This window comes from Protomyctophum parallelum (assembly GCF_964188405.1).
Source record: "Protomyctophum parallelum genome assembly, chromosome: 18".
NCBI lineage: Eukaryota > Metazoa > Chordata > Actinopteri > Myctophiformes > Myctophidae > Protomyctophum > Protomyctophum parallelum.
Genome location: NC_139716.1, coordinates 43,892,360 through 43,915,541, shown reverse-complemented (window position 1 = coordinate 43,915,541; position 23,182 = coordinate 43,892,360). Strand labels below are relative to the sequence as shown.

Here is a 23,182-nt window from a genome sequence, read left to right as displayed (position 1 = left end):
AAGCCAGGCCATGTTTAAAGTCCATATTTTCCCACGGCAAAAGGTTCTGTGTCTTTCTTTGTCCAGAGATGGCATGAGGTTAAAACAGTGATACAGTGAGAGGATGATCAGTGGCACGGGATGGCCTTATTGTTCATTTCAGAAAGTGTGGTTGTAGGAAGTCTGATGACTTGTATTGTCTCTCTCTCTCTCTCTCTCTCTCTCTCTCTCTCTCAGTGGCCAACCCATGTGACAGGAAGAAGTGTGAGTGGCTGTGTCTGCTGAGCCCCAGCGGTCCGGTGTGTACCTGTCCCAACGGACGCACGCTGGACAACGGGACGTGTGTGGAGCTGCCCACCCCCACCCTGCCCCCCGTCTGTGAGTCATAATAATAATAATAATAATAATAATACATTTTATTCAGGGCACTCAAGGTCGCCGTACAGGTTAAAAGCAGTACGAAAACACAGTTAAAGGCAGAACAGAACTAGGGCACAGCTCGCAGCAGAAGACACAGAGGTCACACAGAGTCATAGGCCTGCCTAAACAGGTGGGTTTTGAGGTGAGTTTGGAATATGGTGATAAGAGTCCATGTTTCTGAGTAGCATGCACGCCCACCAGCACACACACACGCACACGCACACGCGCGCGCACACACACACACACACACACACACACACACACACACACACACACAGAGCTTACATTCCACTGTACAGCTATATTTGTTCTTGGGTGTTTTTTGCTGAATCAACACTGGAAGTATTTTTAGCTGAATACAGCGTTCTGTGTCAGTCATAATAATCATCATCTTTATTATTGGCCCAAACTTTCGGGCCAATAAAGATGATTATTATTAGCCCAAAGGACAATAATGTATTATGTATACTGTATATGTATATAGAACCATCCTATCGGTGGGGTAGTTTGTTTAACCCATTCTGACCTGAGATCAGATTCTAAAAATGTTCTTCTATATCCTGACAGTTTTCTGAAAAAGCTATGTTTCTATAGTCAGTCGTTCTTCGATTTTTCAAAAAATAGCAGACCTACAAGCTCGTAGTGCGCCACTCGGTGGCGCGCTATGAGCTTGTAGATCTGCTATTTTTCAATAGCTAAATTATAACATAATGTTTAAAACACCAAAATGGGTTAATGCCGTGATGGCTGAGGGGACAAAACTCCTACTAAAAACGGACCGTTTTCCACGGCAAGGTTCTGTGTCTTTGTCTCAGATGGCACGAGGTTTGAAAAGGACACAGAGGATGAATCGGTGTCATTATTTCGATATCAAAGTGCTATAGCCATGTAATGGCCTTATAGCCTTATTGTTGGATGAAGATGTCTGTTCTGCTGCCCCACAGCGCCCCCCAGTGGCCCCTGCACCGTGCGCTGTCTGAACGGAGGCAGCTGCTTCCTGAACGCCCGTAAGCAGCAGAAGTGTCGCTGCCAGCCCAACTACGCCGGAGACGTCTGTCAGACGGACCAGTGCAGAGACTACTGCCACAACGGAGGCACCTGCACCGCCTCCCCTACAGGTAGGACGCTGTAACTACACCTGCACCGCCTCCCCTACAGGTAGGACGCTGTAACTACACCTGCACCACCTCCCCTACAGGTAGGACGCTGCCATTACACGTCTTATTAGTGTGGTTGACCTAAAGATAGAGCGTCGCAGTACCGCCCCCTACCACCAGGGCCCAGGAAATGATTCTCCGTTCATTTTCCTCATAGACTTTTCCTAAAGTATTTATTTAAAGACGTTTACGCCGCGGACAAAGACAACTGGAGTCGTGACAAATCATGACAACAAACACAAATCTTTCGGGCCAAACAAAGAATTAGAAAGTAGATAAAAAACGGCAGGTTACAACACTTTTTTTGTTGTTTTTCTTCTTTGTAATTATTTGTTTTGTCCAAAATATTGTATGTCTCCCCCCCAGGCTCCCCCACCTGTCGGTGTGTCTCCGGCTTCACGGGGCCGTCCTGTAACCGTCTCACCTGCTCAGAATACTGCCTTAACGGAGGGAACTGTTCGGTCAGCGCCGGGAACCAGCCCGTCTGCCGCTGTCCGCACCGCTTCCTGGGAGACCAGTGTCAATACAGTGAGTTCCTCAACCAGTGGTCCTGGGGACCACTGGCTCCTTCAGGAGGTTCCAGTGTGTGTGTGTGTGTGTGTGTGTGTGTGTGTGTGTGTGTGTGTGTGTGTGTGCCTGCATATATCTCTGCGTCCGTGCGTGCATGCATAGTATTTTAGACAGACTTATAGCTCGTTACGTAGACAGCACTAGAATTGCATTTTCTGTAGTCATAGCACTTTATATAGTACACATGTATATTGTATGATATATAATATAGTATAAACTTGACATAGATACTCCACTGTTACGTTCTTAGTTTATACACGATTCATGATAACTACTTTTTATATTATGTGATGTATATTCCATGCTTTTTGCTTTGTTTTTGCTTAAATGTAAGGATCAAGAGCGTAGACCGTAGAGGGTAGGTACCCTCACAAAAAACATGCAGTAATCCTGGTCTCTAAACTGCCTCCCCCTGGCCAGCCGGGGCGCCTGATGGAGGGGAAAGGAACTGGTCTCTATACTGCCTCCCCCTGGCCAGCCGGGGCGCCTGATGGAGGGGAAAGGAACTGTTTGGAATAACGTGTTCCTTCCACGCGCTACGTCCAACCAGGGAAACTCCCCCCTGTCAGGTGTAAAGGAGCAACTTGGACACTCAGGCATGAAGGAAGCATGAGTTCAAGTCCGTTGCTCTCCCCTTGTCCCCCATATATGGGGACTAGGTTGCTCTCTCCTTGTCCCCCATATATGGGGACTAGGTTGGTGGAGGGTGTGTAGAGCCCAGGATCACATTAGATGATTGACACAGGGGTGAAAAATGGGTTACAAAATTGTGGGATAAAAAATATATTAAAAAACAAAAGAGCGTAGACCTGTTAAATGCCTAAATTATTGTGCGTGCGTGAGCAGGCAGCTGTGAGGGCCACTGGCCTCATTCATGTGTGTGTGTGTGCGTGCGCAGGCAGCTGTGAGGGCCACTGTCCTCATCCATGTGTGTGTGTGTGTGTGTGTGTGTGTGTGTGTGTGTGTGTGTGTGTGCGTGCGCAGGCAGCTGTGAGGGCCACTGCCACAACAAGGGGACGTGCCTCCAGAGCCCAGACGGCAGTAAGCAGTGCCGCTGTCCTCCCCAGTACCAGGGCGGACGCTGCGAGGTGGACAAGTGTCACTACTGCCGCGACGGGAAGTGCATCCCCACCGACGTGTCTCCCACGGGCGGGGAGGTCACCTGCATGTGAGTGGTGTTTTAATTTAGTGAAGAGAGGAGAGTCCGCACACAGGTTTGCTCCAAGGTGTTTGCTTTTTATTCAATACACCATAAATAAGGCACAACGTTTGGGCCGTGAACGGCCTTCATCAGGTGATCAGGTCACCTGATGAAGGCCGTTCACGGCCCAAACGTTGTCTTAACCACAAGGCCACTGAGCTTTGTGTAGTACCTCTGCTGATCACCAGATGGGGCACTTGTCCTAACATTCAGTGTGGTCTGAAAGCAAACATATGTGGAACAACTTACACATTAATAGTATGTGGAATAACATACAGATTAGTATGTAGTACTATGCAAGATAGTATGTGTAATACTATGTATTATGTAACAGCATACATATTAGCATGCAGTTAGTATGTGATTGCACGCACACACACACACACACACACACACACACACACACACACACACACACACACACACACACACACACACACACACACACACACACACACACACACACACACACACACAGGTCTGTCTAACATGTGAACTGTCTCTCTGTCTCTCACTAACAGTTGTCCGAATGGCAGAGTCCAGCCCAGCTGTTACACATGTGACTCTAACGAGTACTGTGCCAACGGACAGTGTTCTGTCAACCCGCTCACACAGCTCCCCCAGTGCAGGTACAGTAACACACATACTGTACATAAAGACATTATATATCTGCTCACCCAGCTCCCCCAGTGCAGGTACAGTAACACACATACATAAAGACATTATATATCTGCTCCTGATGAGTAATAATAATAAATATGGGCAAACCACCGCCACCGCTCCAGCCCTTCTCTCTGTTTTTACTCACCACCGCTCAACGTTATTTCAGCTCCGGTGGTCAGCTCACCACCGGAGCGGTGGTCACCTCACCACCGGAGAGGTGGTCATCTCACCACCGGAGCGGTGGTCACCTCACCACCGGAGCGGTGGTCAGCTCACCACCGGAGCGGTGGTCAGCTCACCACCGGAGCGGTGGTCACCTCACCACCGGAGCGGTGGTCAGCTCACCACCGGAGCGGTGGTCAGCTCACCACCGGAGCGGTGGTCACCTCACCACCGGAGCGGTGGTCACCTCACCACCGGAGCGGTGGTCACCTCACCACCGGAGCGGTGGTCAGCTCACCACCGAAAAGTCAGACTATGAATAGGCTTTAACACACCTGTAATCCTGTGCTGTTTCTCTGTGTGTGTGTGTGCGTGCGTGTGTGTGTGTGTGTTCGGACAGGTGTTCGTCAGGGTGGGCGGGGCATCGCTGTGAGGTGGAGGCCACGCCCAGTGACCCCACAGGGTCAGGAGGACGTGAGTACAGTAACAATCACCTGATTCGAAGAAATTAATATATTTTCATATTTCTTTATAACATCTAGGCCAGGGCTCTGTTTCCGTCACTGCCTATAAAACCCTGTATATCTCCTAAACCTCTTTGCCTTTTTTTAAATATTTTCATAAAACATTTTACGAGCTGTTCTATGACGTCACGTTGTGATCTTGTAGATTGGCTTGATTTGAACTATTTAAAAAAATAATCACACCCGTGTGAAGTGAGGGGCGCTCTTATCTGTATTGCAACGGCAGGTTTTTTTTTTTAATTGGATTTAGGATGTCTTTTGGGGAAAATAGTCGGCCGACTTTTTGGGAAGAATAGTCGGACGAAAAATGTTCACACATCATCTTATTCCGGCCAATCACAATCTGCCTCCTCACTTTTGTGTTTACACAAAAGTGGACATAGGAGCTGGACATAGGAGGGGCTAAAGGGGGAGGGGCTAAAGGGGGAGGGGCTAAAATGTATTTTCAAAATTTCCAAAAAAAGGAAAATAAGTATAGGGACCTCACCGCTCATATAAGCGGTGAGGTCATTAAATAGGCAGTGACAAAAATAGAGCCCCTAGTCTTTTTGGTTTCTAGTAATAACCGTGGTATCCGTGTGTGTGTGTGTGTGTGTGTGTGTGTGTGTGTGTGTGTGTGTGTGTTTGTGTGTGTGTTTGTGCGTGTTTGTGTGTGTGTGTTTGTGTGTGTGTGTGTGTGTGTGTTTGTGTGTGTTTGTGTGTGTTTGTGCGTGTTTGTGCGTGTTTGTGTGTGTTTGTGTGTGTTTGTGTGTGTGTGTGTGTGTGTGTGTGTGTGTGTGTGTGTGTGTGTGTGTGTGTGTGTGTGTGTGTGTGTGTGCGCGTGCGCGCGTGCGTGCGTGCGTGCGTGCGTGCGTGCGTGCGTGCGTGCGTGCGTGCGTGCGTGCGTGCGTGCGTGCGTGCGTGCGTGCGTGCGTGCGTGCGTGCGTGTGTGTGCGTGTGCGTGCGTGCAGACACTGCCTCCATAGTGATCCCGGTCCTCATCTTACTGCTGCTGGTTCTGTTGGCTGGAGGAGCGTTGTTCTGGTACCGCAAGAGGATGAGTGGGTGAGTCCAACACAGTGTGTGTGTGTGTGTGTGTGTGTGTGTGTGTGTGTGTGTGTGTGTGTGTGTGTGTGTGTGTGTGTGTGTGTGTGGAGAGACCCCCTTTTATTTTCTTCTCTCCTCTTTTTATTTAACCCATTCTGACCTGAGATCAGATTCATACGAGGTTTCCACTGGACACACACTGGGTCTGATTAACCCATTCTGACCTGAGATCAGATTCATACGAGGTTTCCACTGGACACACACTGGGTCTGATTAACCCATTCTGACCTGAGATCAGATTCATATATACAAGGTTTCCACTGGACACACACTGGGTCTGATTAACCCATTCTGACCTGAGATCAGATTCATATATACGAGGTTTCCACTGGACACACACTGGTCTGATTAATTAACCTTTATTTAACCAGTAAAATCACATTGAGACGGCGTCTCAGGTGGGAACTGAAGGCCAAGAGGCAGAAATAAGATTACACTTCAATACCACATCGTCAATGTTACATTTTGAACCAGCAAATACAACATCCATAATACACCTTAAAGTGTACCTATATGCATAAATACAACATCCATAATACACCTTAAAGTGTACCTATATGCATAAATACAACAAGTCACCTGTCCTACTTTTTAGTAGCAGGGCAAAATACACCATATACACGATCTACACGATCTGAGCCGATATAATAAATAGATAGACATGAACATAGGCTAGTACATATCCACACATGTGCATTTAAGATGATCCTTTTGAAACTTCTTAAGGGAACTTTCAACGCCAATTTTAGTCTGGACTGTAGATCATTCCACGACCACCAGGGGGCCAAAGAAGGCCAGACATTTGTTTACCCCCCTCGGATTTGAATGCTGGTACCACACACTACACACTACACACTACACACTGCACACTACACACTACACACTACACACCACACACTACACACTGCACACTACACACTACACACTACACACTGCACACTGCACACTGCACACTGCACACCGCACACCGCACACTACACACTACACACTACACACTGCACACTACACACTGCAGCCAAGTTCCTTTACGTGACTCTGTTTGACACAGAGACAGTCATGGCGGCAAGACTAACTGTTCAGGAGAAAAACTGATGTTTATGTTTTATCCAAAATGAGTTAATATCACAGGCAGACTCTTCACATACTGGAGCATGTCTGTAATAATAATAAATGAGTTAATATCACAGGCAGACTCTTCACACACTAGAGCATGTCTGTAATAATGAATGAGTTAATATCACAGGCAGACTCTTCACATACTAGAGCATGTCTGGAATAATAAATGAGTTAATATCACAGACAGACTCTTCACACACTAGAGCATGTCTGGAATAATAAATGAGTTAATATCACAGGCAGACTCTTCACATACTAGAGCATGTCTGGAATAATAAATGAGTTAATATCACAGACAGACTCTTCACATACTAGAGCATGTCTGGAATAATAAATGAGTTAATATCACAGGCAGACTCTTCACATACTGGAGCATGTCTGTAATAAATGAGTTAATATCACAGGCAGACTCTTCACATACTAGAGCATGTCTGACATAATAAATGAGTTAATATCACAGGCAGACTCTTCACATACTAGAGCATGTCTGGAATAATAATAAATGAGTTAATATCACAGGCAGACTCTTCACATACTAGAGCATGTCTGGAATAATAAATGAGTTAATATCACAGGCAGACTCTTCACATACTAGAGCATGTCTGTAATAATAATAAATGAGTTAATATCACAGGCAGACTCTTCACAGACTAGAGCATGTCTGGAATAATAAATGAGTTAATATCACAGGCAGACTCTTCACATACTAGAGCATGTCTGGAATAAATGAGTTAATATCACAGGCAGACTCTTCACAGACTAGAGCATGTCTGGAATAATAAATGAGTTAATATCACAGGCAGACTCTTCACACACTAGAGCATGTCTGGAATAATAAATGAGTTAATATCACAGGCAGACTCTTCACAGACTAGAGCATGTCTGAGATAATAAATGAGTTAATATCACAGGCAGACTCTTCACATACTAGAGCATGTCTGAGATAATAAATGAGTTAATATCACAGGCAGACTCTTCACATACTAGAGCATGTCTGACATAATAAATGAGTTAATATCACAGGCAGACTCTTCACATACTAGAGCATGTCTGGAATAATAAATGAGTTAATATCACAGGCAGACTCTTCACATACTAGAGCATGTCTGGAATAATAAATGAGTTAATATCACAGGCAGACTCTTCACATACTAGAGCATGTCTGTAATAATACATGAGTTAATATCACAGGCAGACTCTTCACATACTAGAGCATGTCTGGAATAATAAATGAGTTAATATCACAGGCAGACTCTTCACACACTAGAGCATGTCTGTAATAAATGAGTTAATATCACAGACAGACTCTTCACAGACTAGAGCATGTCTGTAATAAATGAGTTAATATCACAGGCAGACTCTTCACATACTAGAGCATGTCTGTAATAAATGAGTTAATATCACAGGCAGACTCTTCACAGACTAGAGCATGTCTGAGATAATAAATGAGTTAATATCACAGGCAGACTCTTCACAGACTAGAGCATGTCTAATAAATGAGTTAATATCACAGGCAGACTCTTCACATACTAGAGCATGTCTAATAAATGAGTTAATATCACAGGCAGACTCTTCACACACTAGAGCATGTCTAATAAATGAGTTAATATCACAGGCAGACTCTTCACAGACTAGAGCATGTCTGGAATAATAAATGAGTTAATATCACAGACAGACTCTTCACATACTAGAGCATGTCTGGAATAATAAATGAGTTAATATCACAGGCAGACTCTTCACATACTAGAGCATGTCTGGAATAATAAATGAGTTAATATCACAGGCAGACTCTTCACATACTAGAGCATGTCTGGAATAATAAATGAGTTAATATCACAGGCAGACTCTTCACATACTAGAGCATGTCTGGAATAATAAATGAGTTAATATCACAGGCAGACTCTTCACATACTAGAGCATGTCTGAGATAATAAATGAGTTAATATCACAGACAGACTCTTCACATACTAGAGCATGTCTGGAATAATAAATGAGTTAATATCACAGGCAGACTCTTCACATACTAGAGCATGTCTGTAATAATAAATGAGTTAATATCACAGGCAGACTCTTCACATACTAGAGCATGTCTGGAATAATAAATGAGTTAATATCACAGGCAGACTCTTCACAGACTAGAGCATGTCTGGAATAATAAATGAGTTAATATCACAGACAGACTCTTCACATACTAGAGCATGTCTGTAATAATAAATGAGTTAATATCACAGACAGACTCTTCACATATTAGAGCATGTCTCTAATAATAAATGAGTTAATATCACAGGCAGACTCTTCACAGACTAGAGCATGTCTGAGATAATAAATGAGTTAATATCACAGGCAGACTCTTCACAGACTAGAGCATGTCTGAGATAATAAATGAGTTAATATCACAGACAGACTCTTCACATACTAGAGCATGTCTCTAATAATAAATGAGTTAATATCACAGGCAGACTCTTCACATACTAGAGCATGTCTGAGATAATAAATGAGTTAATATCACAGGCAGACTCTTCACATACTAGAGCATGTCTGGAATAATAAATGAGTTAATATCACAGACAGACTCTTCACACACTAGAGCATGTCTGGAATAATAAATGAGTTAATATCACAGGCAGACTCTTCACACACTAGAGCATGTCTGGAATAATAAATGAGTTAATATCACAGACAGACTCTTCACATACTAGAGCATGTCTGGAATAATAAATGAGTTAATATCACAGACAGACTCTTCACATACTAGAGCATGTCTGGAATAATAAATGAGTTAATATCACAGACAGACTCTTCACATACTAGAGCATGTCTCTAATAATAAATGAGTTAATATCACAGGCAGACTCTTCACATACTAGAGCATGTCTGAGATAATAAATGAGTTAATATCACAGGCAGACTCTTCACATACTAGAGCATGTCTGGAATAATAAATGAGTTAATATCACAGACAGACTCTTCACATACTAGAGCATGTCTGGAATAATAAATGAGTTAATATCACAGGCAGACTCTTCACAGACTAGAGCATGTCTGTGATAATAAATGAGTTAATATCACAGGCAGACTCTTCACAGACTAGAGCATGTCTGTGATAATAAATGAGTTAATATCACAGGCAGACTCTTCACAGACTAGAGCATGTCTGTAATAATAAATGAGTTAATATCACAGGCAGACTCTTCACATACTAGAGCATGTCTGTAATAATAAATGAGTTAATATCACAGGCAGACTCTTCACAGACTAGAGCATGTCTGGAATAATAAATGAGTTAATATCACAGACAGACTCTTCACACACTAGAGCATGTCTGGAATAATAAATGAGTTAACATCACAGGCAGACTCTTCACATACTAGAGCATGTCTGTAATAAATGAGTTAATATCACAGGCAGACTCTTCACAGACTAGAGCATGTCTGGAATAATAAATGAGTTAATATCACAGACAGACTCTTCACATACTAGAGCATGTCTGACATAATAAATGAGTTAATATCACAGGCAGACTCTTCACATACTAGAGCATGTCTGGAATAATAAATGAGTTAATATCACAGACAGACTCTTCACATACTAGAGCATGTCTGGAATAATAATAAATGAGTTAATATCACAGGCAGACTCTTCACACACTAGAGCATGTCTGGAATAATAAATGAGTTAATATCACAGACAGACTCTTCACATACTAGAGCATGTCTGGGATAATAAATGAGTTAATATCACAGGCAGACTCTTCACATACTAGAGCATGTCTGGGATAATAAATGAGTTAATATCACAGGCAGACTCTTCACATACTAGAGCATGTCTGGGATAATAAATGGGTTAATATCACAGGCAGACTCTTCACAGACTAGAGCATGTCTGGAATAATACATGAGTTAATATCACAGGCAGACTCTTCACACACTAGAGCATGTCTGGAATAATACATGAGTTAATATCACAGGCAGACTCTTCACATACTAGAGCATGTCTGGAATAATACATGAGTTAATATCACAGGCAGACTCTTCACACACTAGAGCATGTCTGGAATAATACATGAGTTAATATCACAGGCAGACTCTTCACATACTAGAGCATGTCTGGAATAATAAATGAGTTAATATCACAGGCAGACTCTTCACATACTAGAGCATGTCTGAGATAATAAATGAGTTAATATCACAGGCAGACTCTTCACAGACTAGAGCATGTCTGGAATAATAAATGAGTTAATATCACAGGCAGACTCTTCACATACTAGAGCATGTCTGGAATAATAAATGAGTTAATATCACAGGCAGACTCTTCACATACTAGAGCATGTCTGGGATAATAAATGAGTTAATATCACAGGCAGACTCTTCACATACTAGAGCATGTCTGGGATAATAAATGAGTTAATATCACAGGCAGACTCTTCACATACTAGAGCATGTCTGAAACTAGAAAAGTCGCAAATTTTGGAAAAGTGTGGTTGCCGCAATCGCTTACATAGGCCCCTCCCACTAGTTTTGCTAGCCAATTACAATGTCACGTCACCCCTGCGATCATGTGGAAGTTATTCGGAGGGGATTTATCCCCCCAAAAAATATTTTTTCTGCAACAAACGGTTAATTCTTTTGCATTTTCGGCGACCCCTATGGATGAAAATGGAATTGCTTTTGGCTCTGGGTTGATTAACCCACCCGCGACACGTGATTCAATGACATTCTGTCATTTCTGGCATTTTTTTGTAACTAACTTCGGACGACAATTACGGCCAAACGATACGGACTCCCAACATTACGCCTGTGGTGTTTTAATGGGATAGGGTCAAACTGAACAACCTACATGACTTACCCTCGGTCGGAAGCGGTCACATATAACCATCTGTTCGTCTCCTCTCTAAATAACCGTCTCTCCTCAGGTCTAGCGGCAGGCCCTGCTCCAGACACCCGCGGTAACGGTTTCCAGGGCAACGCCTTCACCTATACATCCTCTCCTCTCCTCTCCTCTCCTCTCCTCTCCTCTCCTCTCCTCTCCTCTCCTCTCCTCTCCTCTCCTCTCCTCTCCTCTCCTCTCCTCTCCTCTCCTCTCCTCTCCTCTCCTCTCCTCTCCTCTCTCAGTCATGAGTCTTGGTTGTGGCGTGGTATTTATTAGATATAGTCCTGTGGTCAATGTTGTGATATTATTGTGCTCCTATAGCTTTGAGTTATGGACACTTTAGTCTGATGCAGATTAAAAGAGTCAACCACACCAATGCAATCCAATGGTTTGGGCATTTAAGACATACTCATTATTGTGCTGTATTGTAGTGTACTGTGTGTGTGTGTGTGTGTGTGTGTGTGTGTGTGTGTGTGTGTGTGTGTGTGTGTGTGTGTGTGTGTGTCTGTCTGTGGTTTGTGTCAGTAGTGTCTGTCATATAGAGCCGTGGTTTTCAACCCTTTTCATTTCAAGGTTTTTATTTATTTATTGGGTATTTGAGACACAGAACCACCGTCTGATGACAATTAGCCTCTCAGACCCAAAACTATAAAGAATATGTTGTTGTCGTTAATTAAAATAACAATTATTCTACATTATTCAATCATGTAGACTTCTTGTAAATTAAGTAATGCAGATTGAACTCTTTAGTCTTGAGAGGGTCAAATGAAACCAAATATGGTTTCCTTTGACCCTCTCAAGAGTTAAAGATCTAGAAGGGTCCATTTGGTTAACAACTCTCCTCTATTTAGCTGCATGGGGACCACCTGGAACCCACTCAAGGACCACTGATGGTCCCCGGACCACTGGTGGTCCGAGGACCACTGGTGGTCCTCGGACCACCTGGAACCCACTCAAGGACCCCTGGTGGTCCCCGGACCACTGGTTGAGAACCGCTGCTGTAGAGAGACAGACACTGCGACAGCATTCTTCTTCAAGAAGCTAACGTGAAGGGGCACGGTGGCACAGTTGGTAGTGCTGTCGCCTCACAGCTAGAAGGTCCTGGGTTCGATTCCCGCTCGGGGCGCTGTGGGTGCTGGCGGCGTGTTTCCTCCTCCGCGTCATCAGTGCCCATACCCGAAGGCGGGGTTGGCAAAAGGGCCTTTCTGTGTGGAGTTTGCATGTTCTCCCCGTGTCCCCTAGGGTAGGTAGTAGGTACCCTCACAAAAACATGCAGTAATCCTGGTCTCTAAACTGCCTCCCCCTGGCCAGCCGGGGCGCCTGATGGAGGGGAAAGGAACTGGTTGGAATAACGTGTTCCTTCCACGCGCTACGTCCAACCAGGGAAACTCCCCCCTGTCAGGTGTAAAGGAGCAACTTGGACACTTAAGCATGAAGGAAGCATGAGTTAAGTCCGTTGCTCTCCCCAGGTTGGTGGAGGGTGTGTAGAGCCCAGGATCACATTAGATGATTGACACAGGGGTGAAAAATGGGTTACAAAATCGTGGGATAAAAAATATATTAAAAAAAAAAAGAAGCTAACGTGACGTAACGTAAACAAAAACCAAAATAAGTAAATGTCCAGCAGAGCTTATAGATACAGGTCCAGAGACAGCGTAGTGCGAAGGTTCCCAAAGCTTTAGTTCCACTCCATCGAGTCCCACAGATAAACACTGTGAACGTAGCTGATGTGAGGAGGCGTTGTGAGCTTGTAGATCGGCTATTTTTCCACAACGTGTGCTTCTTTAATTCTCACGTAATATTTGACAATTTGGTCAATTTGGTATTAAAAAAAAGGTCTCTTATAGAAATGTGCAGATGTATGTATGTATGTATGTATATACACATATATAATATGCTGTCTGCTGTTGGATGAGAAAACAATATTGCACATTAAAACTCCTTCCGCGCCAAAAAAGAGAGGACGTTTTAAAAATAAATGTAAAAAAAGAAATTTGTAAATCGTCTTTGGCACCCATTGCAAAGACGTCCATAAGACGGGATTACGGTCCTGGCACTTAAACAGTTAAGCTAATCATGTCTGGGGGACCCCCCCCCCAACAAATTAATAATAATTACCCCCCCCCCTTCCCGCTGCAGTAGATGAATGCTGTTTGTTATTGTAAATATATATAATATATATTTTCTAGGTTGGCTGTGCTGTGGTTCCATGGATGGTGTTGTTGTTATTGTGTTGTGTAGTGTTGTTGTTATTGTAAATATATATAATATATATTTTCTAGGTTGGCTGTGCTGTGGTTCCATGGATGGTGTTGACAGTATAATGTGACACTTTGCCCTCCCTTGTGACGTGACCATGCTATTTATATCGCTTCTGTATATATATGTATATATACATATATATGTATATATATACATATATATGTATATATATACGCTCCTTAAAGACTGCTGGCGGCCGGCCCTGTGGATCTAGCCTGGCTAATAAACCAGACTCAAATCACACTGCCGGTCTGGTTTATTAACCAGGCTACTGTGGATCGGGCCCCAGTGACCCCTTAGTGACCCCGTCCCCCCCCGTCCCCCCCGTAGGGCCAAGGGCTTCCAGCACCAGAGGATGACCAACGGGGCGATGAACGTGGAGATCGGAAACCCTGCATACAAGATCTACGAGGGAGAGACAGAGGACGACGCCGGAGAGCTGCTGGACGCGGACTTCACGCTGGACCCGGACAAGGTGAGGAAAGGGTTAAAATAGGTCTTATGACCCGTTTGTTATGCTTTAGCTATTGAAACGTTGGACCCGAACAAGGTGAGGAAAGGGTTAAAAAAGGACTTCACGCTGGACCCGGACAAGGTGAGGAAAGGGTTAAAATAGGTCTTATGACCCGTTTGTTATGCTTTAGCTATTGAAACGTTAGACCCGGACAAGGTGAGGAAAGGGTTAAAAAAGGTCTTATGACCCGTTTGTTATGCTTTAGCTATTGAAACGTTGGACCCGGACAAGGTGAGGAAAGGGTTAAAAAAGGTCTTTTGACCCGTTTGTTATGCTTTAGCTATTGAAACGTTGGACCCGGACAAGGTGAGGAAAGGGTTAAGATGTCTTAAAGACTTTTAGAGCATATCCATGGTCATCATGATGACTAAAACTATGGTGAAGTATACTGGCAATTTCATCAACAAATGATATGATATGATATAGTACTTTATTGTCAGTTCACACTGAAATTTGTCTTGCGACACAGCAGCTAAGTATGCAGAAACACATATACACACATTTGACATAACACAAAGAACAAGACAATTTACTGTACATACATAAAGACATGAAGACAAGGGCAATATCCACCGCTTAGATCATCCTGTGGCTACTACAACTCCTGATTAAGCCTCAAGGTCGACTGGTAGACAAAGGACCTCTTTAGTCTGACCTTATTGTATGCTGGTACACCATATCTCCTTCCTGAAGGCAGCAACCTATATTCTCCATACAACACATGCTTAGTATTAGAGGTGATATTCCTCGCTAACCTTAGGATGCTGTTATCATACGTGGATGTATAAAGTTTCTGAAGTTGTTGTCCAACAATCTTTGAACAAATGTTCAGTTGTTGCAGCAGTTGTGACTTTAGGGCTGCAGACAAACATCCATACCAGGTGGTACTACAGTACTGAAGAACACTCATAATAACAGAAGTGAAAAACAAAAGAAGAATCCGTCTACTGAAAACTAGACAAAAATATTATAGGGATGGACAGGCGGAGAAGAGATCCAGTTTGTTTGGTTGCGCTTGGGTGTGTGTTGGGCTCTGAAAAGAGTTCATCTACAAGGTCACAGTGCGTCATAGTTGTGAGCTTGTTGGATTCTTCGAAAACTATTTGTTGTACAAAATCAAAGGCTTTAGAAAGAGTGATCATTCAAGGCCACACGTCATTGTCCGGAAGCACTTTGCGAGCAGTGGAGGCGAGTTGTCGAGTTGACTATTCAAAATCCTAAAAGAAAATGGCTCGCCCATTGTATCTCCTTCAAATATGTTCCAATTTCAATGAGTGATATAGGCCTATATCATGTTGTGAATTATATCCATGCTGTCAGAATGGCAGCCTCTGGTGGACACTCCCCATTCCCTGCATCCACAATCACACATGTGTTTGCCCTCACACCACTCAACTCACTAGCCAATCACAGTTTAGGTGTGCCACATATAAGCAGCAACTCACCCCACACTCCTCACTCCGTCTCCAGCCTTCACACCGGCAACATGCAGCTCCTATTGAGTACCCTAAAGAACCCCACTTCAACATGCAGCTCCTATTGAGTACCCTAAAGAACCCCACTTCAACATGCAGCTCCTATTGAGTACCCTAAAGAACCCCACTTCAACATGCAGCTCCTATTGAGTACCCTAAAGAACCCCACTTCAACATGCAGCTCCTATTGAGTACCCTAAAGAACCCCACTTCAACATGCAGCTCCTATTGAGTACCCTAAAGAACCCCACTTCAACATGCAGCTCCTATTGAGTACCCTAAAGAACCCCACTTCAACATGCAGCTCCTATTGAGTACCCTAAAGCACCCCACTTCAACATGCAGCTCCTATTGAGTACCCTAAAGAACCCCACTTCACAACATGCAGCTCCTATTGAGTACCCTAAAGAACCCCACTTCACTACATGCAGCTCCTATTGAGTACCCTAAAGAACCCCACTTCACTACATGCAGCTCCTATTGAGTACCCTAAAGAACCCCACTTCAACATGCAGCTCCTATTGAGTACCCTAAAGCACCCCACTTCAACATGCAGCTCCTATTGAGTACCCTAAAGAACCCCACTTCAACATGCAGCTCCTATTGAGTACCCTAAAGCACCCCACTTCAACATGCAGCTCCTATTGAGTACCCTAAAGCACCCCACTTCAACATGCAGCTCCTATTGAGTACCCTAAAGAACCCCACGTCAACATGCAGCTCCTATTGAGTACCCTAAAGAACCCCACTTCAACATGCAGCTCCTATTGAGTACCCTAAAGCACCCCACTTCAACATGCAGCTCCTATTGAGTACCCTAAAGAACCCCACTTCAACATGCAGCTCCTATTGAGTACCCTAAAGAACCCCACGTCAACATGCAGCTCCTATTGAGTACCCTAAAGCACCCCACGTCAACATGCAGCTCCTATTGAGTACCCTAAAGCACCCCACTTCAACCTGCAGCTCCTATTGAGTACCCTAAAGAACCCCACTTCAACATGCAGCTCCTATTGAGCACCCTAAAGAACCCCACTTCAACATGCAGCTCCTATTGAGTACCCTAAAGAACCCCACTTCAACATGCAGCTCCTATTGAGTACCCTAAAGAACCCCACTTCAACATGCAGCTCCTATTGAGTACCCTAAAGAACCCCACTTCAACATGCAGCTCCTATTGAGCACCCTAAAGAACCCCACTTCAACATGCAGCTCCTATTGAGTACCCTAAAGCACCCCACGTCAACATGCAGCTCCTATTGAGTACCCTAAAGCACCCCACGTCAACATGCAGCTCCTATTGAGTACCCTAAAGCACCCCACTTCAACATGCAGCTCCTATTGAGTACCCTAAAGAACCCCACTTCAACATGCAGCTCCTATTGAGCACCCTAAAGAACCCCACTTCAACATGCAGCTCCTATTGAGTACCCTAAAGCTCCTCACTCCGTCTCCAGCCTTCACACCGGCTACCTGCAGCTCCTATTGAGTACCCTAAAGCACCCACGTCGCTGCAGCCGTGCGTCCTTGAATAATAAACCACGGTTTCATGGAGAAATAAACGACCACATTGTTGGATTATACTTCAAGAAACCTCTTTTATCTGAGAACCTTGGGTGGTCAGCTCACAACCTACTAACAGCCAGCAGAGAATATTTATTATATCATATGTAAGAAACAAACCAATGCCCCCATGCGGCACAAATCACTGTAGCCAGTCACCAATTTGTGATAATAATAATAAAACTTTATTTGTATAGCACCTTTCATGACATGAAATGCAGCTCAAAGTGCTTTACAGAACAATGGAGAAAAAAAGAAAAGAAAAGCAAGGCATGAACATTAAAAAACAAGAGCAGTAATGCAATACAGTGAGGACATGAATAACAAAAAAGAACAATTAAAAGCAAGGGTGTAGAAGTGGGTCTTGAGCTGAGCTTTAAAAATGTCTACAGAGGCTGCCTGACGAAGGTACAGTGGGAGTTTGTTCCATGCCGTGGGCCTGTAGAAGCAAAAAGCTGCACAACTAACGCTCTTCTCTCCCTCTCCCCCCCCTCTCTCCCTCTCTCCCTCCCTCCCTCCTCCCTCCTCTTCCCCAGCCCACCAACTTCACCAACCCGGTGTACGCCACGCTGTACATGGGAGGCCAGAACAGCCGAAACTCGCTGGCCAGCACCGACGAGAAGAAGGAGCTTCTGTCGCAGGGAGACGAAGAGCCACTGGTGGACCCCCTGCCCTAGGACACTGTCTGTCCCTATTGCCCCCCCCCCCCCCCCTGCCCTAGGACACTGTCTGTCCCTATTGCCCCCCCCCCGCCCCCCCCCCCTGCCCTAGGACACTGTCTGTCCCTATTGCCCCCCCCCCCCCTCCCCCCCCCTGCCCTAGGACACTGTCTGTCCCTATTGCCCCCCCCCCCCCTCCTCCTCCCACACGTTCCCAACTCTTGTTGCCTTTAAAATAAACGAAAAAGACAAAATAGAGAGAGAGATCAAACAAACAAAGCCGCGTGAGCGCTGTATAAAATGTACAAAACAAATGAAGGACTACTTTTGTATGTTGATTAGCAGTACTATATTTTGTTCCTTTTGAGATCTTTCCTCTCTGGTCAAAACGAAAAGAGAGAAAAAACTAAAAGAATAACATTTTCTATGAGAGATTTTTAATTTTCACTTGTCCTCCTTTTTTCCCCCCTTTGACCTAAATAGCCACTACCTCTGTGCAAAACATGAAATGGAGAAAACGAGAAAATTTTGAAGAAACCAGATGTTAAATCATCGGAGCAATTTTAATTTTTTTATTTTTGTAATGAATTGTATAGAGAAAAGACAAAAACATTGTTCCATTTCACCAGTGCCAACTGTTTGTTGTTTGAGACTTTGAGCGGGGAAGGTAATACTCAAAGTTTTATAGATATATAGATATAAAAAAAACGGTACCAATGTTGTCTTGATGACAGTTTGGTTGTGTGAGGCAGATTTATTATTGCACAGTTTGTGTACAGCAGCAAGTGTTACAATGTCAATACCTGGCAACGCAGTATTTTCATGGTGTTAGAAGGACTTCTCCTTAGCGTTATGTTACTGTTAGCTCTGGTCCATATAGTGTTAACACTATGTTACTGTTAGCTCTGGTCCATATAGTGTTAACACTATGTTACTATAGCTCTGGTCCATATAGCGTTAACACTATGTTACTGTTAGCTCTGGTCCATATAGTGTTAACACTATGTTACTATAGCTCTGGTCCATATAGTGTTAACACTATGTTACTGTTAGCTCTGGTCCATAGTGTTAAGCCCAAACCACACCATAGTTGCAACTACTTACGACAAAACTGTTTTAAGGTCAACCACACCAATATACTCCTTGATTTGCAAGGAGTTGCATCAGTGCCGTTGACCTCTAAACGCTTCTGTTGCAAGGTTGGGACTTGGTGTGGTTGGGACTTTAGAAGGACTTCTCCTTAATGCTATACGTTAAGTGACATAGCGTTATGGAGAAGTCCTTTTAACGGACCAGAGCTCTAAGTACCATAGCATGGGGGAGAAGTCCATAAGGAGAAGTCCTTCTCCTAATGGACCAGAGCTAGTATTTTTCCATATAATTTCCTCACAGAACAATGTTCATGAAATGATTGTGTTGTCTTCCTTTTTATTGTTTTTTAACGGTGTGGCGTACAGTATGCACCTACGCTGTGAGATGTAAAGCAGGTGGATGTATGTTTGTATGTTTGGCTTTGTGTCACATCCTAATGTGTACCTGTCCATTTTCAACCTAGATTGATCCCATTGTTCTGATGATAGTGTGGAGATACATGTTATCAAGTGGTATAAAGTTACTACACTAAGTATATTTAAGGTCCAAAACACGCAGTAACCACTTCCGCCCCATATACATTTTGGCCATTTGAAAATAGCCGATCTACAAGCTCACACCGTGCTGCGTTGTGAGCTTGTTGATCGGCTATTTTCAAGAGAATTTTAGACATTTTGAAAACTTACGAAACGGCACATTCTGCACAAGGAGTGCTTTTACTTTTGGCACTTTGATGCTAATACTTTGGTTCTTTAACACAAAAATATATTCAGAACTTTTTCTCCACCGATATTATCCTCTGTCTGCTGTGTATTTCTACGCAAAATATCGACAATGTCGTCATCGAGCGTATATGGAATTTACGTATGCAATATTTCACAGAGAAATACACAGAAGACATATAGCCGTATTTTATTTCTGTTACGTTACAATATCTATCTCGCATCAGACAGAAGAAAAAAACAGATAGATTTGCGTTGAAAATGGGGCTAAAGGTTTTCCCTTTTTAGGCTGTTGTTGAGAATTATGGACGGGAGACGGAAGTCTAGGAGAAAGTGAGCGACGTGTTAGAAAACATTCCAGGCGGAGTGCTAAAGATGGGAGGTGGAATAATCGCCTAAATGATACGTTGTCGTACGGCAGCGCCGTATTCGCTCAATGAATAGAACTGAGAAAAAAAAAGATCATCGTTAAATCAGTCGGTTATCTCCGGCGAGTCAAGCTTAAAATCATAGCCATAACAATCAAAGAGAACCTGGAATGGTTGGTTGTATTTCCAGGTTTTGTTGGCGATGAACGAAGGACGAATGCTTCCGTACGGGGAGGGAAGTGGGCACTCTGTGATTAAGGTGCCCATTAATCGGGCCACAGCAGGCCAGCACTAATACTAATAATAATAGTAGTAATAATTAATGTTGATGACAACGGGGACATAACCACAGAGAGTTGGATGAAGTATCAGCGTCCTGAACAAGCCTTGAGTCGACTGTTAACAGGGTTTTCCTCCGTTTAGTCCCCTTAGAGGAAACGCCACGGTTATGGCGACGGTGAAAGGAGAAATAGGATCGAGTTGGGTTTTGTTGTTGTTTGTTTTTGTTTGTTTGTTTTCGCCTTATATAATTTCCTCTGGGGTTTGATTTCTGTGAAGACTAGATAATGTCTTGTCCCGTAGGTGATATTTTTTTGCCTTTTTTTTTTTGCTTTCGTTTTGGTTTTATTTCATTTGAAAATGGAATGTCTGTGTTGCTTTTAGCAGTTTCTTGTTTTTTGTTGTAATGGCTCAATGTTAACCACTTAACGCCTGACTCCTCACGCCTCATCTGCACAGGCAAGGAGCGACATACTGTCCCGCGACGTTACCTGAACCAATCAAATTACCAATACATAGTAGCGTGCAGATCTCAACCAATGAAAGTCAAAGTAAGGGAGGTGTGGGGGGGGGGGGGGGGGGGGGGAGTCGGCGAAACCTCACTCAAATCGAGACTCTGCGAGCGGAGGACGTCGCTGTACGGCGCGTTGTCGCTCGCGGTGCGTCAGGACAGTCTCGTTTGAAAAACATTTGTTTTAATGACGAGATGTCGCCGTCCGCTCGCTCACATCGCTGCAGGCAGTGCGTGGATGGGGAGTTATACTTTGTCGCACGGCGGTGTCGCAAAACGGGACATTTTTTTTAACCAGTAAAGAGAAACTGAAGTCTCTTTTACACAGTGTGAACTGGCCAAGAGACGAAGAGGCAAAATAAGTGACACAGCTCTGCCAGTAACGATGAATACATGACAAAAACATAAACATAAATACAGTAGGCCTAGGCCTACCCACTACCGAAGCTCAAAGGGAGAACAGGAACGTCTAATAACGCAACCAATAAAGACTAATTAATACATACATACATACATCAAAACATAGCCAATCTAAAAGCCCTCATAGCGTCGCCGTTGTTTTTGATGCGATGTGAGCTTGCAGATAAGCTATTATTTTACATTTTTGGACATAGGGACGTTGCCAGGTTGAAAGTAAATTGCATAAGTCGGTCCCCCGTCCTTTGTGCCCTGCTGCTGCTAACGCTAATGCTAACCGTGTCTTTTAAGCCTCAGCATCTCCGCTTGGATCTGTCAGAAGGTGGTCAGCCATCTTGGATCTGTCAGAAGGTGGTCAGCCATCTTGGATCTGTCAGAAGGTGGTCAGCCATCTTGGATCTGTCAGAAGGTGGTCAGCCATATCTTTAATGCATGTGAGAAGAAAAAACTAAATAACAATCTTTAATGTAACTCTAGAATAACAACTCGATTTTTTTATGCTTAAATTCTTTTATTTTTTTGTGCTTATTTGTCTGCAAAAGTGTTTCTTTTTTGGGATCTATGTCGTTGTCATTTAATTGAGAGTACAATCATTTTACCCTAATGAACACGTTTGCAAAATCATACATGTGTTTTTATTTTATTGTTTTTGATTAGTTCTTTTTTTTTGCATTTAATTTTTAATGAAAAATGACACATAGCTTTTATAGTACACAATGCATGGAGGCTCAGATTTTTTTCTTTTTTTTCTGAAGAGAATGTTTTAATTTTTTTGCTGGAGTATACTTTGCAAATTAAATAACAGATATTTGTTATAAATAAAATTTTAAAAACTGTACAGAAAACAATTAAAGCACACAGGCTATCCATGTCTTCTTTCATTGGTGGTCCCGTGCAGAGTAATCTAGTCAGAGAGTGGCGACACTAGCGTTGACTCCCGTTATAACAATATAATGCAGAAGTGCTCAGTCTATCTCAATGGGATAGTTCCAATGTTTGGAACTATAGCCCACCATAGCACCCCACTTTGTCTCAATGGGATAGTTCCAATGTTTGGAACTATAGCCCATACCCGCTTTGTCTCAATGGGATAGTTCCAATGTTTGAAACTATAGCCCACCATAGCACCCCACTTTGTCTCAATGGGATAGTTCCAATGTTTGGAACTATAGCCCACCATAGCACCCCACTTTGTCTCAATGGGATAGTTCCAATGTATGGAACTATAGCCCAAATAGCACCCTGCTTTGTCTCCATGGGATAGTTCCAATGTTTGGAACTATAGCCCATAGGCACCCCGCTTTGTCTCAATGTGATAGTTCCAATGTTTGGAACTATAGCCCATAGCACCCCACTTTGTCTCAATGTGATAGTTCCAATGTATGGAACTATAGCCCAAATAGCACCCCGCTTTGTCTCACTTTGTGTCACAGCATGTGGCTCTAATGATCCTGGTGTATTAATTTATCTGAAGTATATCTCGACTGTATTAACACTGATATTCATTGACATTATACACAAATCAAAATGGCTATGGCTGTTTTCCTCCCAAGGAGTGTTTTTTGTGCAAAAC

General features: G+C 43.5%; 1 protein-coding gene and 1 long non-coding RNA gene across 2 annotated transcripts in view; both read left to right on the top strand.

Moving 5' to 3' along the window:
- LOC310875288 (low-density lipoprotein receptor-related protein 1-like) overlaps positions 1 to 18,278 on the top strand; it is a 285,578-nt gene extending 267,300 nt beyond the window's left edge. Inside the window, 9 exon segments of the mRNA XM_083788472.1 lie at positions 217 to 357; positions 1,344 to 1,517; positions 1,923 to 2,084; positions 3,111 to 3,294; positions 3,849 to 3,956; positions 4,553 to 4,626; positions 5,627 to 5,720; positions 14,340 to 14,484; positions 18,098 to 18,278. Coding sequence (XP_083644598.1) covers positions 217 to 357; positions 1,344 to 1,517; positions 1,923 to 2,084; positions 3,111 to 3,294; positions 3,849 to 3,956; positions 4,553 to 4,626; positions 5,627 to 5,720; positions 14,340 to 14,484; positions 18,098 to 18,238 — 1,223 coding nt within the window. The 3' untranslated portion in view covers positions 18,239 to 18,278.
- Positions 18,279 to 18,444: 166 nt separating this feature from the next.
- Positions 18,445 to 22,462, top strand: LOC310875299. The gene is made up of 2 exons (XR_014570635.1): positions 18,445 to 19,432; positions 19,544 to 22,462. It is a non-coding gene; the product is annotated as an uncharacterized lncRNA (long non-coding RNA).
- Positions 22,463 to 23,182: the final 720 nt, after the last annotated feature.